Source organism: Callionymus lyra, chromosome 2 (genome assembly GCF_982586985.1).
Source record: "Callionymus lyra chromosome 2, fCalLyr1.hap1.1, whole genome shotgun sequence".
NCBI classification, from domain to species: domain Eukaryota; kingdom Metazoa; phylum Chordata; class Actinopteri; order Syngnathiformes; family Callionymidae; genus Callionymus; species Callionymus lyra.
In genome coordinates, this window is record NC_141819.1 from 33950622 (window position 1) to 33967074 (window position 16453).

At 38.4% G+C, this 16453-nt stretch overlaps 2 protein-coding genes across 3 annotated transcripts in view; one reads left to right on the forward strand and one right to left on the reverse strand.

Moving 5' to 3' along the window:
* Positions 1 to 5548: 5548 nt before the first annotated feature.
* Positions 5549 to 10627, reverse strand: LOC148086633 (tubulin beta chain-like). Its single transcript, XM_087784773.1, has 6 exons — positions 10485 to 10627; positions 8334 to 8397; positions 7672 to 7780; positions 6885 to 6995; positions 6568 to 6812; positions 5549 to 6508 (listed from the first exon to the last, which is right to left on the reverse strand). Exons 2-6 carry the CDS (start codon positions 8388 to 8390, stop codon positions 5699 to 5701), a joined length of 1332 nt encoding a protein of 443 aa, XP_087640899.1. The 5' UTR covers positions 8391 to 8397; positions 10485 to 10627; the 3' UTR covers positions 5549 to 5698.
* A 1759-nt stretch (positions 10628 to 12386) lies between these two features.
* Positions 12387 to 16453, forward strand: part of dpy19l3 (dpy-19 like C-mannosyltransferase 3) — a 51014-nt gene continuing 46947 nt past the window's right edge. Inside the window, exons 1-3 of one of the 2 annotated variants that reach the window (XR_015710542.1) lie at positions 12387 to 12609; positions 12985 to 13111; positions 14888 to 15015. Coding sequence is in view for 1 of the 2 variants with exons in the window: in XM_087784774.1 (XP_087640900.1) it covers positions 12994 to 13111; positions 14888 to 15015 (246 nt within the window). In the remaining variant the exon portion in view is untranslated. The remainder of the gene's footprint in view (positions 12610 to 12984; positions 13112 to 14887; positions 15016 to 16453) is intronic. The other variant, XM_087784774.1, reaches the window with a different exon arrangement.

Below are 16453 nucleotides of genomic sequence, written 5' to 3' on the forward strand. Positions count from 1 at the left end.
TTTTGTTGCCCATCATTTAGATTGTAATACATTTTAACTGCATGCATGTAGCCTTGATTAAGTCTTTTTTCTATTATTCGTGTTTATTTACTGTATATGTATCTATATAAAGATATATATATTTAACTTCTTTATCTAACTGACATGTTTATAAGCAGCTATTTCATGAGGAGCAACAACATTTCACAGCTGACCAAATTAATTGTGACGTAAAGTTGGGTCACTTCTAGATTAGGAGTGATTTCAAAAAGGGAACGAAGCCGTTTATGGAGCCAAAGTCGGGTACTTTAAACACCACTGTTATTTATATTCTACTCATGATAACATGAATGTGATGTACATAGTGTTGCTTGGATTTGTAATCCAAAAACAAGAGGGTTTTTCCCTGGCATTGGTTTTCAATTTCCCCCCCCCCAAATAATTTCTTCTTAAGTTTAGTTATTGAAAACTAGCGCGGGAGGATAAAAGTCGAACAAAATCCTTTTCATATTTTCAGTCCCGAGGAGAAGAGCTGGATGGCATCCCTGGGTCTGCCATTAAAAAAAAAAAAAAAATGTCAAAAATTTAATTTCACAGACAATTAAATGAGTTGAAGATAAGAATGAACTCTGTCATGCTCTCACAACATCACAGTGTTACACTTCATCAGTATGCTTTTCCTCTATTCCACACACACACACACACACACACACACACGTACACCCGGTTGCTGAGGACATTGAGATAAAACGTAATATCCATTATTCATTCTGTCCAGCATACATCTGTGTGTGTGTGTGTGTGGAATAATGGATGCAACTAAATTAAATCTGTCTGGGGAAACCTGGTTAGCTGACCCCTCTGTTCTCATTAGTGACACAGACAAATGTTGTTTGCCTTTTAATTTACTCTGATGGCTTGAAGGAGGAAAGTTTGACTCGGCTCCAGTAAAGCGACAAAATATAAGGACTTGCGGGTGGTTGTGTATGTTTACAGTGGTTTTTCACTGTTTAAAGCATGATAGGTTGTTTTTTTTACAACGCTGACTTAATGTGGTTCATTTGTGTTTAGTACTCACTTATAATCCGGCCACTCCGAGAAAACGCATCTCCTGCCTGTCGACGGCTCGCGGTAATGTCTGAGAACATTTCTTGTCGACCTGACAGAGTAAAGTGTTTCGAGAATATAGCTCGGTGTGACCAATGAGCTCAGTTAAACCCTAGCAATGCTCTAAATGTTATCCATGTCTGTGTGCGAACATCCTATTTTCTCAAACCTCCTTTTCCTTTCTGTTGCTCTCACAGCTTTGGCTTTCGAACGAGCCTCCATTTCATCGTTAATCCATGTGAAACTCCCTTTTTTTTCCCTTCTTCTTCTTCTCCACCTCTAGAAACTCACACCTACGCACCACCAGACATCAATTTGTTTCTACTGAGCTAGAATGTGTCATTTTCTTTTTTTTTGTCACAGGTTTCAGATATCCACCTTAAACAACATGTTGTTGAGAATCAAAGCTCTTATTGTTCTCCTAGGCTACACACGGTTTTTAACTAGTTTTAAGTTCCTTATTATGCGTTCCTTTGATTGCAATATACACTTCCATTATCAAAGCAAATGTAAGTGAGTCAGTTCAAAAACTAAATTGTAATGCTGTACCGCAGAGGCCACATCAAATATTGTAAGCCACTCTTGGCCCATGTTTGATCTAAAGCCATGTGGAATTGAAGCACTTTTGGTAAACTATTTTGAGGGGTTTTCCATCTTGATTCAGTTAATTTAGTTTCCCCAGACTGGAAAGATGGGGGGCCACCTCTAGATATGTAGTACCAAGGCAGTTCTACAGTAGGGAAGTCACTCTGTGTATTGAGAATGTTGTGTATCTTCAGGGTTGGCTTATGGAGACCCACGATGAATTCCTATGTCAATGCTTCTCTGCCAACAGTCTTTTTAAATTGCGCGTCTGAGGTTTTCTTGGCTTATCATTAGATAATTGGTCTAGTTTGATTTGTCTTCTGACACTCTGACATGGGAATATCTCTGTTCTTAGATTGGAAAAGGCATCTATCCTGGAAAATGCATGCTGTTCAATAATAAGATCAAAATAATACTGGTTAATTTCCTGCAAGTAGGAATGTGATGTGAACAATTCACTGTCATCAGTTCATCAAAAACACGAAAAACATAAAGTGGTGTTTAAAAGTTTCCTTGAAAAAGAACAAATCTGAACTTTGGCTCCTTTGAACGGCTGCAACTTACGTCCTCGAATAAGGAGTTTGTAAAATATCTGAGTGGAAGGAAAAGGAAAAATGATTTATTGATGCTGCCTAGTTATTTAAGGGTGTGTTGGTAAACTAACCCACAAGGTCCACCGACTATGAATCTGTGCCATTTCTACAATTTCAAATGTTTTGTCGTCCATGTGCCTTTTTATACAAGTTATCTTCTGTGACGCGTTGTAGTTTTGCAATCTAAAAAAAACAAACATTTTTCTGTTAAACAACTGACATTCTAAACTCAACTAAACTCTTGGTACTGTATTTTAACATTGGGCACAATGTGACGATACATATAGGCACTCAGAACTGACAATTTTTATTTATAAAGTTTATTTTTCAATTCACAAATCAATATAAAATGGTGTTTTAGATGCATTTTTGTATGTATTTTGTCTGATATTACTGTAGAGCAGAGTTTGTTGCACCAAAGGGTGAGGGTCTGTATATTTTTGCTTGCTTATTTTTAATTTTTATAAATGAGACGAGGAACTGTCGTAGTGCGGTGCTTAAGTGTAAGCAGAACATATTTGGGTTATTTTAATATGTGGCAATTGTATTTTTGCTAATAAAGTCTGATACAAATGTGGCTCTCATTTATTTTTTATAATTGGATTTTACATTTTGGCTCTGAAGTTGAAGTTGGTGAATGAAAAGTGGGTCAGACGTTTGATGTTGGCGTCTGAAAGTAGTTGCACTTTTAATGACAATTTTCTTAAACACTTTTTTTTATACTTGTTTTACAAGATATGACTATCTCACTGATCGACAACAGTATTTCAGGCGGAAGGACATCACGTCTGACACTGTGGTGTGCGGTACAGGAGCACCTCAGGGGACAGTATTGGCCCCTCTCCTCTTCACCATCTACACTTCAGGCTTCTGCTACAACTCAGAGCTGAGTCTGGTCCAGAAGTATGATGAAGAAACTTCCATTGTTGGATGCATCAGGGACAACAGCGAGGACGAGTACAGGAGTCTGATACGTGACTTTGTGGACTTGAGTGAGAGGAACCACTTTGGACTTTAGGAGGCCCAGGACAAAGCCACGTTCAGTGTCCATCAGAGGTGACGAGGTGGAGATAGTTGACAACTATAAGTACCTCTGTGTGTGGCTGGACAGTAAACTGGTCCTGCAACACAGACCATGTGTGTAAGAAAGTTCAGAGTAGACTGTACTTTCTGCAGGAAGCTCCTCTGCATGTTCTACCAGTCTGTGGTGGCCAGTGTCCTGTTCTATGCTTGGGTGTGTTGGAGTGGAAATGTGTCCAAGAGGAGTGTCAACAGGTTGGACAGGTTGATCAGAAAGGCTGGCTCTGTGGTTGAAGCTGGACTCACTGGTGACAGTTGCTGAGAGGAGATCACTGGACAAACTACTGTCCATTATGGATGATGACTGTCATCCTCTGAAAAGAGTCATCAAGCAGATGGAGCACGAATGGTGTCAGGGACTCATTTAATCCTCGAGCTATTGGATTGTATAATTCGGGGGCAGGAGTGGAGCGAAAATATGATTCTATTCTATGTTAATCTTTGTATCCTTTTTTTTTGTTATTTTTTCTTTGATCTATCTTCTTTATCTTTAGACTTGGATTGTGTCATCTTGCACTTTGTTCTTGTTCTTGTTTTTTATTAATCTATCGTCTGGGTTGCTGGGATTTGGATTACTTTTTTAGTTTGACTGCAAAACATTGGATCATTAGCTTTCCTGTCAACAATAGATATTTTACCTTTTTATACATTCGTTACCCACTACTTAAGTACATCATCTCTGAGGTCACATTATGTTGCTTTAAAAAATATATTAATTTTATCCGTGTTTAAATTATTAAATTAAATGACAATAATGAGTCAGAGGGGGACTGTACGTGAAGTCCGATCTGAAGGACATGTAGGACACGTATGAAGACAAGTGTGCTAGCCTCTGGGGATGACTCTAGGAGAGACATTCAAGGAGAGAAGGATCACATCATGGATCAGCTCTGAGTTCCTTGTTTGCTATGGTAACAATTACATTTAAAGAGACACTGATGAGCAACAGTCACGTGTGGTAAGAAGGCCATGTGAGGCGTTGACACGTGAACAGCACCGATGAGCATGTGGTGACTAATAGTTGTATTAATGAGAAAAGACCTTCGATTTTTTACATTCTACACAGAGTTTAATTTTCTAATTCCAAATATTAAAAAATAAATGTAAATTAAATACTTTTTTATTTGTAGCCTTTTCAATGTAATATTATGTTATAGGTATAATTGTGTCATGTTTTTTTTAATTTAAAATTTAAAAGGCTAAGATAAGCTAATTTTATTTGAAAATTATTAAATTGTAAATACAAATATTCCACAAAAGAAATGCAACCTTCGATATACAAATCATTAGATTAAATTATTCAATACAAACAGATTGATCTTTTCAAGATAAACAAACTATTGATTTCAATTATTGAAAACATTTAAATGTTTAACGCTTGTGTTGTCTCAGGGTCAAGGTGACCCGAAAGCTCCAAAAACAAATATGTTTGTGGTATCTCTGGGTCAAGGTTTTTTTTGGGCCTTCAGGTCACCCTTCGCTAACACAAGGGATTCCACAAACACATTTGTTTTCGGGCCACCGTGTCTCTTTCACCCAAAGATAACATTCATTCATTTATTTTATAACGCCATATCCCTAATGGGGATCGAGGGGGAGACCAGTTTCATTGGCCGAGAGGCAGGGGACACCCTGGACAGGACGCCAGTCTGTCACAGGGCACACAAAGACAGACAACCATTCACACACACACTTATACCTACAGACAATTTCCCCAAGTTCTCAATTAACGTATGTGTTTTTGGACTGTGGGAGGAAACCGTAGTACACGGAATAACGCACGCAACACGGGGAGAACATACAAACTCAACACATAAAGGTCACAAGTTGGCTCAGCCTAGAAGCGAACTATCAACCGCGCTAACCATTGCGCCACCATAAGCCCCCCCAAAGATAAGGGTAAAAAATAAAAAAGTTCAAAAGAAAGATTCAAGGTTTCAACATTCGACATGTTAATATTCTGATGGCACTGATATACTTCCGTATATGAGGATGCTGAAAGTTCAAGGCTCTAGCTTTTAAAATAATTAGCGGCTAAAAAGCATGGCAGGGGAACTGTGACCTTGTCAGAGTTGGTGGTTTGCAAACCTAATTTTCTCTGCCCTTTGTCAAACCACTTGAATCGAAGGCCACTTCGGAAAGGCCGAAAAATGCATGGACCTTAAGTTAATGAACTGGAGAAGAAAAAGACAGGATGACGTTGATCTGTGTTTGGGCGTTGCTTCCATTTATTTAATAAAGATAGTTGTCAAACAATAGCTCATTTTAAAATAGTCAATTCAACTTCAATATGATTCATTTTGGGGGAAGTTTTCTTTTTTTTGGTAATTGGTAGCCGTTGGTCTTGGTCATGATTACGCATCTTCTTCGTTCTCATCATATTCTCCCTCTTCCTCAGCGGTGGCGTCCTGGTACTGCTGATACTCAGACACCAGATCATTCATGTTGCTCTCCGCCTCCGTGAACTCCATCTCGTCCATGCCCTCGCCAGTGTACCAATGCAAAAAGGCCTTGCGGCGGAACATGGCGGTGAACTGCTCGGAGATGCGCTTGAAGAGCTCCTGGATGGCGGTGCTGTTGCCTATGAAGGTGACCGACATCTTGAGACCTCGCGGCGGAATGTCGCACACGGCCGTCTTCACGTTGTTGGGGATCCACTCGACGAAGTAGCTGCTGTTCTTGTTCTGCACGTTCAGCATCTGCTCGTCCACCTCCTTCATGGACATGCGGCCGCGGAACATCGCCGCGACGGTCAGGTAGCGACCGTGACGCGGGTCGCAGGCGGCCATCATGTTTTTGGCATCGAACATCTGCTGCGTGAGCTCGGGAACCGTGAGCGCACGATACTGCTGACTCCCCCTGCTGGTGAGCGGGGCGAAACCAGGCATGAAGAAGTGCAGACGGGGGAACGGCACCATGTTGACGGCCAGTTTGCGGAGGTCGGCGTTCAGCTGCCCCGGGAAACGCAGGCAAGTGGTGACCCCGCTCATGGTCGCGGACACCAAGTGGTTGAGGTCTCCGTAGGTGGGTGTGGTGAGTTTCAGGGTGCGGAAGCAGATGTCATAGAGAGCCTCGTTGTCGATGCAATAAGTTTCATCTGTGTTCTCCACTAGCTGGTGGACCGCAAGAGTGGCGTTGTACGGCTCCACCACTGTGTCCGACACCTACGAAGACCAACGGAAAGTTATCTTCAGACGGGAATTTCAAACCTTCATGTTCTTACCTTTGGGGATGGTACCACGCTGAACGTGTTCATAATACGGTCAGGGAACTCCTCACGGATCTTTGTGATCAACAAGGTTCCCATTCCGGATCCGGTCCCACCACCGAGAGAGTGTGTGAGCTGGAAGCCCTGCAGACAGTCGCAATTCTCCGACTCCTTGCGAACCACGTCCAGGACGGAGTCGACTAACTCGGCGCCCTCTGTGTAGTGACCTTTTGCCCAATTGTTTCCTGCACCACTTTGACCTGCAAGCACAAGTAGTCAGGCAACATTTCAAATGATACTTCTTTCAGATAAAATTCATGTTTAGCCCTTACCAAAGACGAAATTGTCAGGTCTGAAAATCTGCCCAAAGGGCCCGGATCTAACAGAGTCCATGGTTCCTGGCTCCAAATCCACAAGTATGGCCCGAGGCACATATTTACCTCCTGGGAAAGGGAAACATAATGAGCAATGAACTTTGACGAGACTTGCATAGCTATCGACGCGTCTCGTCTGGTTTTCTAGGCCCAGGGTTTCCTCTTTCCTGCTACATGGTCCAGCTTTTACCAGGGGACCCTCAGAGTGTTCTCAGGCCAGGTGAAAGTCTCTCTTTTGGCCACTATTCCCCGTTCGTGAACATAGGTGAGGGTAGGATCGTAGATCAACCGGTATTCATAGCTTTGCCTTTTGGCTTAACTCTCTTTTCATCACTACTACCGTCCGCGGTAACTGCTGATGCCGCCCAAATCTGAACAAGACCCCAATATACTATAAACTCTTCCACTTTGGGCGGGACCTCATCCCCATACAGGAGAAGCCTTTCCACATTATTCTGGCTCAGTACATGGACTTCGGCTAAACATGGACTTCAGATAAACATTGGACCATACCGTGTGAAGACAAACATTTTTAAGTAGTCTCAGATTGTGACTTTTAGTCAAGACAGAGGAGTGCCTAAATTCCAATGTGAGCCTGGAATTACAGATTTGAGCCGCCTGGTACCACAATGTTAAGTTTCGCAGTTTGGAGTGCAAGGACTTGTATTCCACACTACTGACATTGTTGCAAATCAAAATATTGTGTAACTTTTCAAGCAACATCACTTAAAATTCTCTAGACAACCTGTGGCTTCATTGTAATAAACATTGATCCTCTCCAGCTGCAGGTCACTGTCTCCGTGGTAGGTCCCCGTCGGGTCAATCCCATGTTCTTCACTGACCACTTCCCAGAACTGCAAAAAACACAAAACAGTGTGTCACTCTTTTTACCTCATAGATAGTGTGTTCATGAAGACAATGAGAAGTCACCTTAACCTCGTCTACTGCATTTATTTAAACGGTTTTTTTGAGATATCAAATCAAAGCAAATGTCTTACATGTTTAATCATTCGATTTTCATTTATTGTGTATGTTAAATCAGGGAATTGAAATTGCTGTTAGCCTGTCAGACTAACAGATGCTGTCACATATATACCTTGTATTATCTTATCTTCAATCTGTTGGCAGTGGGAGTTTACTTTTAGATGTACATGTAGGTTTATCTCACATCAATTCAATCCACATTCATAATGATTTTTTTTAAAGAGGTTTTATTCTGTGTACAAGTTGGGACCAAAGAAGCAAATTCCGTTGTCTGTGTTGTGGCTCTCCTGTGACACGGTTCCTAACCAGCCTGTCTGAAGCACAATAGACTGGGAAGGGCTGAATGTTGCTATTATATCGAAGGAATCTTCTCAACAAAAAGGAGCCTCTGTAGCATTTTAAGTGCTTTATCTGACATCTTACCTTGGCACCAATCTGGTTTCCACATTGGCCGGCCTGGAGATGCACTATTTCTCTCATTGTTCACCTAAAAAAAATAGAATAACATTGAAAGTTGGCAAATGAGACTTGCTAAGAATCCTGCTTACTAAAGGTTGGTGAAATAAATAAACAAAAACAGTAATGTAAGAATTCCATGCTATTAAAGCTACTGTTTATTGGTAAAACTATCTAAAGTGATATATAAGGAAAATCAGGTAGTAAAATTGTTGTCCGGACTAGTGCTGTGTCTCAAATCGCATACTAGCGTACTAAAAGTTAGTATTTTTAGTGCGTTAGTGCGTCTCAATTCTTAGTATGCAACATTTAGTGCGCCATGCACACTAAATTGGCGTACTAACACGCCCACAAAACTGAGCATGGTTCGATGGACACTAACCACCCTAAACAGCCGCCATCTTAGTGACGTTTTAAACGGAAGTTACATCATATATAAATGCATATATAGTCATATACTTACAGGTGCATTTTCCGCAGCAGTAGGAGGATAAACACGTCTTCGCTGCTGATACCAGCTTAAATATCTCGCGATTATTAAGATTCTCATATTTTTTCTTTATTTCTTTTTCCAAAGTTGCAAAACGTGCTGCCAGCAGGTGTCGGCGATAGCGTTCAAACAGCTGGTTGAAACATCGTTAAATAGAAGTAGAAGAAGAAGCTGTCATGTGATCTCCGGTTAGTGTGTAGCAGCAGAGTTTGATTTGAGACATACTATCTGTGGAGAATTTGCCTACTAGTTAGTACGTACACTAAACTGATGCATACTAACTTCTAGCATACTAAGAGTAGTATGCGATTTGAGACACAGCACAGCTGTTTATTTTTAAACTGATAGCGCCACCTACTGACATCTAAAAAATACAACACCGCTTCATGAAGCTTCATCAGCCCATCATTACTTTTTACAAAACCAGAACTGAAAAATGTCTTGGTGACCAGTTATGAATCCCACCCTAGATATTTATTTGTTTCCGTCTACATTGATTAAGAGTAAGTAAATGATAAGAGAATTGCTTGAAGCTAGGTTCAAATACAAGTCCATTGTTTTGAGGCTAGAACACAATGTTCTCTGATACCGAGCACTTTATTATGCATTATGTAAATGTCACTTTTGATATCATATTTTCCCATCACATGAAACAGAAGAATGAGTAGGAAGATTCTCACGGTATTAATAAGGGCAATATCTTTTGAATTTATATTCCAAAATGAATCCTATTAAGTGCAATTTCTTTTGACCATGTAGCATTCCATTTATTTTTGTGTCTGTTTGGTGTCTTTTCTTAAATGTGTATAGTAAATGATAATCAGGAAATCAAATTTAAGAGTGAAATGACAACTTGAAGGATACAAGCTGTTATAATTAAATGCTAAGCAGAGAGAGAGAGATAGAACAGACCTTCCTGATCAATAAAGTTCATCTATCTATGTAAAATATGGCGGATTGATATTTGTGTCACAAGGACAACAAAGTCAACTTTATGATCCGTTAAATGTATCTTTAATTTTCTAATAACACAGATCGCTACTGAAACTTGAATCATCTTTTCTTTTGTCCTCTTATCAACTATTTACTGTGAAATCCATTGAAATACGTAAGGTTTTAGTTATTGTGTTGAACTGACCATTTGGACTCAACAAATCACTTTCTCAAAATTGATCAGGAAGTTTAATCAACCCGTATCTTCATTATTATAGCTCAGTAGGTGACAAAATATGTAAATGTTACACTAAAATTGGTTCTAAAAATGAAATAGACAGTGTCCTGGTTGATTCCGCGAGGTGAATATTGTTACAATTGAACACATTATGGTTCGCAAATTAAATAGTTCAAAACAGTGCTATTTCAGAACCTGCTTCAAGCATTTAAGACCCTTTAACCCACAATAGTAAATGTATAATTTGAAAGTCAGAGTATATATAACCAGAACATACCGATATATGTAATGTTTAAAATAATGTTTTTGATATTTAGAGTGCATTCAACACCAAAAAAAAAAGAAGTATTACTCTCCATGTGTTTGATAAATGGCAATGCTAGCTACAAAAGGCCAGTTTTTAGTTACCACGCCGAGCTGATTTGAATTAATTTGAAAGTACTGTATATTGTCCTACCTTTTGTTATCCTAGAAAATCTCGAGGTAGGATCGCTGCTGCACCCTTATTTATTTTTCTTCTATCCTCAGATTGCCAACTGTGTTATAGGAAAATCAAAGATACATTAGGCAGACAGCATACTTAAATACTTTCTAAGTGAACCAAACAGCTCACAGAGAAACAGGTTCCTCCTTTTATGTATGACTTGTTTACGTAAAAAAGGACTTCCTTTATTAAAAAGGATTTCAAGTGACTTTTTTCAGAATGTGCATCTTAAAAGACATTTCACAAGCACAATGATTATTCAAGGAAGCAATGGTGTCACTCTAGTCAGTTGGTGTGTCCACATTGAAACATTCCAACCTCTGGATCAATCTAGACTCTTTGCTGGTTTCCGCTCTTTTATAAAGTCCATCTACAATGATTAGCCATCAGCCGATTTCCTACAATAGTTCATACTAGTTTTGTAGAGAGGTTATTTAAATCTAGCTTTTGTGGAACAAAATAATAGGCCTCAGACTCAGATTGCCCTGCTTTTATTGTTGGACAAGAGTACAGCCAAACCACTGTAAAAAGCCGAAGTAAAAAGTGGATTAAAATTATGAGTCCATCCGTTTTGACTAATAGGCAAAGTGCATTTTGCAGTAAATGGGTTGTCCACCATTTTTGGACTTTAATATTCACATTCTATTTAGAATCATGCCAGACACATTCCTGTAACTGGATTGTCTTTGTGATAAATAGAGAAAAGTTAAAGGGATGAAAATAAAAAAGAGAAGGTCTTGTTTGAGATGAGCAAAATTGATTCTTGATTATGGTTGGATACAGGTTTATTGGCCATAGATGTCGATTATATTCATTAAACATTATTGTTTTTAATTATTCATTTTATTTACATTTGTTTGGTTTACTGCATGTCTTATTATGGTGTGTATGACTTTTATATAAACATTCACTCTGCTGTGTTTTTTAATGGTTGCCAAATTTCGTTGCCAGTTTCACTGCTGTGTTTTTCTGTGCAATGACAGTAAAAGAAAGTCTAAAGTCTTAAGTCTATCCATCCATCAATCGCTCTATACCACCACTCATTTCTTTACTACTCTGTGTGTGCGTTTTAAAAGTGTTTATTGTTGTACATTTTTTATCTTTATTTAATGTATTATTGCTTTTTCATGATTGTTTTTTGCTTAGTGTATGTCTCTGTATATGTATACATGTATATCCATCCATCCATCCATCCATCCATACATATACAGTATACTTTGTTTTGTCTAATGTTTCTTTTTGTTTCTGTGTGGAGTTTGTATGCTCTTCCTTTGTTGCGTGGATTTACTCCGGGCACTCTGGTTTCCTCCCACAGTCCAAACACATACAGAGGTTAATTGAGAACTTTGGGGAAATTGTCCATAGGTATGCGAGTGAGTATATGAGTGTGTGTGAATGGTTGTCTGTCTTTGTGTGCCCTGCGATAGACTGGTGTCCTGTCCAGGGTGTCCCCTGCCTCTCGCCCTATGACTCTGGGATAGGATCCAGTCCCCCCGCGACCACCCTGACCCCGGGATAAAGCATTAGAAAATAAATGAATGAATTTATATTTATAATAATTTAATTTATATTGTGGATTATTTACGAAATTATTGTTGTTGTTAACAATTTATTGTATTGTAAATATTATTGTTTATCATTAGTATTGTTTGTTTTTTTATTTACGGCATATCATGTGTATGATAAATAATACCAAATAAATTATTAAAAAGATAAGAAAAAACTGGTCATCTATAGAAATATTGGATATATGCCTCAATTTTAAATAAAAAGGGCATGAATAAACCCATCGTTGTTTAAATAAGAAGGGAGATTCTAAACGTTGTGGTTGGAGTTATCTTAATTGAATGCTACTTTACCTTTTTTTTTTCTTGTGGGTGTTAAAGTCTTTTATTTTGAAGGCCGCTCTATCGGCGTCTTCCGGTGTTGTTGCTAGCACTCGCGAGTTGCGTCGGGAGGCAGACGGCTGCTCACCAACAGGAGGATGGGGAGGAAAAAGGAGTGAAAATTCAAGTGGCCAGCAGGTAGACGAGACAAGGAGGAAGGGGAGGGAAAACAGGAGCAGTCGGAGCCACCAACCAGCAGCTGTAGAAACAGGGTGAGGGCTCCGTATGTCTTTGTTGCTACGCGAGGAAAAAATGTCGCGTCCATAGCAGCAGCAGAATCGCGCCAATTTTTCCACCTTCATGTCACCGCCGGTTCATGACGTGTGTGTGCGTGACAACATCCGCGTGTGTGAGATAAAAAAAACCCAGGGAGTGTGAGCACCTGCCCCAGACAGATTTGTGTCAGCTCCCATTTATCTCCCCCATCATTGCCCTGTCAATGGTGGTGGATGTGAGCACCATCAGTGAAGGCCTGGTCCCCTGCTGTGTTAGTGTCTTCACAACATACTTTCTATTGCCTTTGTTGTGTTCATCCCTGTGTCGTCGCCCTTATCTGTGTTGACCCGATGGAATGTTTTGATCCTCAGTGATCCGACATGACCGCCCTGCGCCAGAGAAAGGGCAGCAGAGCCAAGGAGCCACAACCGGGCGCCGGGTTCCAAGCACAACAATCCAACTGTTGCCCCGACCATCATCCAGGAAAGGTCTCCCATGGTGAGCGACCCTGTCTGTGCGGCGGACAAATCCCAGACAGATTAAGTACTTAAAGCGTTTCCAACTATCTCCCAATTTAGTTTTTTTTTTTGTTCTTTTTTTGTTATAGTATTTGAGAGAAGTTTGATTTGCATCACTAGTCTCTAGGGATTTGACAGTCATATCCTGTGAGGTATTGTTCACAAATTTAAAGTAGAGGTGGAAACATGTAAACATTTTTTTTTTTGGCCTGTAATCGAGGCTTGTAACTGTCGTGTAAGCGGTTACATGCATTTACGCTTTATAGGTACTAGAGGGTTCTGTCTTAAGACTTTTAGACTTTAGACTTTTATAAGTAAGTAAGTAAGTCATTTTTATTTGTATAGCGCTTTTCCAGACCAGGGTCACAAAACGCTTAAACAATCGAAACAATACTCAATAAAGTATATATTTTAAAGATCAAGATAAAACTGATAACACAACAGGAGTTCCAGAAAATCAAGGAAAAGCATACTTTCTTTTATTGTCATTGCACAGAAAACATACCCTTATCCCAATACAGAAAAGTATTTCCAGAAGTTATTAGACAAAATGATATGTAGACACACTTCAAATAGGTACTAAATTATAACCAATAGATAAATCCAAGAACTTGAGTTAGCATAATTTACATTTTAGGCGCATTTATAATGTATTAATTCAGGTTTTACTAACGGACTGCAAACCAAATTTACGTGGTACCCAACTGTCACAATGATTTTTTCTTACTTAACTTGTTTTTTTTTAACCTGGTTTTATTTCTTATTCTATCGAAAACACCATTACCATTCCAACACACCAACTGGTTTAAAACAAAATGAAGTCATCTCACATCTGATTTTAATCCACTTTTAATATTTGGCTTAGTTTTTATCTTGAATAACCATATTTAGTATCATTTTTCTTAAACATTTTTTTAGCCTGTAATCGAGGCTTGTAACTGTCGTGTAAGCGGTTACATGCATTTGCGCTTTATAACTACTAGAGGGTTCTGTCTCTATTCAAACATACCCATATCCAGATACAAAAAAGGTTTTTTTAGTAGTTATCAGACGAACATATATTTAATCTTGTAGACACACTTCAAATAGGTACTAAATTATAACCAATAGATAAATCCCAGAACTTGGGTTTTCATAATTTGCAGACTATTAGGCGCATGTATAGTGTATTAAATCAGGTTTTACTAACTGACTGAAAACCAATTTTACGTTGTACACAACTGTCACAATGTTTTTGTTTTAAAATGTAATTGATTTTCAATTATTAACCTTTGTTTTTTAAAACTAGTTTTATTTCTTACGCTACCGAATGCACCAAAACCATTCCAACGCTGTTTAAAAACAAAATGAAATCATCTCTCATCTGATTTTAATCCACGTTAAATATTTTGTCATAGTTTTTATTTTGAAAAAACACGTTAAGTATCATTTTTATGTTGGATCTCTTCACATTGATAAGAAAAGATAGTCCTTTATCCGTCCCACAGTGGAGACATTTGTGTCGTCACAGCTCCATGTTCACAGTAGAAAAATAAATATCAAATGATTAAACATTAATACACTTTCATCAATATATATAGTACCAATGAAAATACAACAATTCACATTGATATGTACAAGTTATACGGTACAGTTTCAGGGCAAAATTTTACTTGAAGTTTCTATAAAAGTCCTGCAAGTTTTACTTACTTCTTATTCTATTTTAACAATGATATCCATGATTTAATGGCTGATTTAGTGCTGATGCTTCTTGCAGTCTATTGGTCATGGGGCTCAATAATCTGGACGTCGATCGGTTGGTCTGTTTCTGTTGGACTTGGACTTCTGTGCTGCATCTATGTGGCAACCCTGCACGAGAATGACCTCTGGTTCTCCAACCTCAAGGTAAAATTCATCGCTATGACCAACTCTTTTCCACCGTTTGGAGTTTAACCTTAAAAGACTCAAGTTTCTTGTGTGGGTTTGACTTTGTCCTGATGAATTAATTGTGTCGTCTAAACCCTACATTTGTTTCTGCATTATTGTTCATGCTTTACGAGTTCATCATTCGTTTACACAGATAAATGAAGAAATGATTTACTGCTTAAACATCCGCACGACCACTGTTTGATATCTTATTAATATTGAATCGCCCTTTGGTCAGGCTATTATCTCAATATTAGCTTGTGGCTTTACCCGGATCAAATGTCCTTGACTATATTTAACTCCTCTGCCAATTATTTGTTGAAAGTTCAGCATCTAGAGTGGGGAGCCAAACACAACCCTTGGTGCTGACTTCAAGCAGTGGCTTTTATTGATTTGCGAAAGACCAAATCTTTAGGTCGTCTGCTTTTGTTCTGAGATTTGAATACAATTTGATCTTGATTTCAGGTCATGGTCATGAATAGAGAAAGAGAGTACTTCCGCTTACCACACTGTTTTTATTTGAAGGTGAATTGTGATGCCAAAGTAATAAGGGATTTGTATATCTATGGTGTAGACCAGGGGTCTGAAACTCAATCAAGTCAACCGGCCAAGCAAAATGTATATTTAGCAAAATTTCTAAAATGGGAAGTTTGACTCTTGATGGTGTTGTCGTTTAATTTTTTTGGGCATCTATTTATCTTTATTATTTTTTGCGTTTGTTTTAATTTACCATACAAATTTGTTTCTTCAACATCAGTTTTATTGTTGGAAGTTTTTGTATATTTGAAGAAATCAATAATTTATTTTCCTTGTCTTATCTTAAACGCTAAAACATCTGAATTATGTTAGGATGCCATGTTTCGTATTATGATAGAAGTTTAACCTAAAATTTTAAATCAAATTGATAAGTCTGATCTTTGTTTTGAACACACACCTTTGTTATTCATGCCTTATATATATTATGTCTTCTTTATTATTGGTCTTTTTGTCCTGATATTTATCACGAGTTTTCTCCTATTATTCAACAGAGTACAGTCGGAAAAATAGATAGATGGATGGATAGATGGAATGGATAGATAATAGGGAAATTGTTTTTCCAGCACACAGCAACACGATACCACCATAAAAACTAGATCAAATGCAATAAACAGAACAAAGTGCAAGATGACAACATCTAAGTATAAAGAACATAAATCAAAGAAAAGGATAAAAAGTTAAGGATAAAAAATTTAATTATGTCTGTTGATAAGATTCTAGATATTATGGATGTCAACAATTATTAAGAGGCAGTTTTTCAATACTACAATTTATGTATCCCCATCGCCATCTTAATTGTCGTTCCAATTTTCAAAACAGAAAAATTCCTCCTTGAGGGCGGAGGGATCGAGTGAACATCAATGTCCCCTTCAAAGCTGTA

What these genes read in the sequence shown, in the direction of transcription:
- LOC148086633 (XM_087784773.1), bottom strand. Translation starts at nt 8,390, where the DNA reads ATGAGAGAAATAGTGCATCTCCAGGCCGGCCAATGTGGAAACCAGATT. An exon ending in TTATTACAATGAAGCCACAG is followed by an intron (nt 6,996 to 7,671) that starts GTTGTCTAGAGA and finishes TCCCTTTCCCAG; the next exon opens with GAGGTAAATATGTGCCTCGG. An exon ending in GCGTGGTACCATCCCCAAAG is followed by an intron (nt 6,509 to 6,567) that starts GTAAGAACATGA and finishes TGGTCTTCGTAG; the next exon opens with GTGTCGGACACAGTGGTGGA.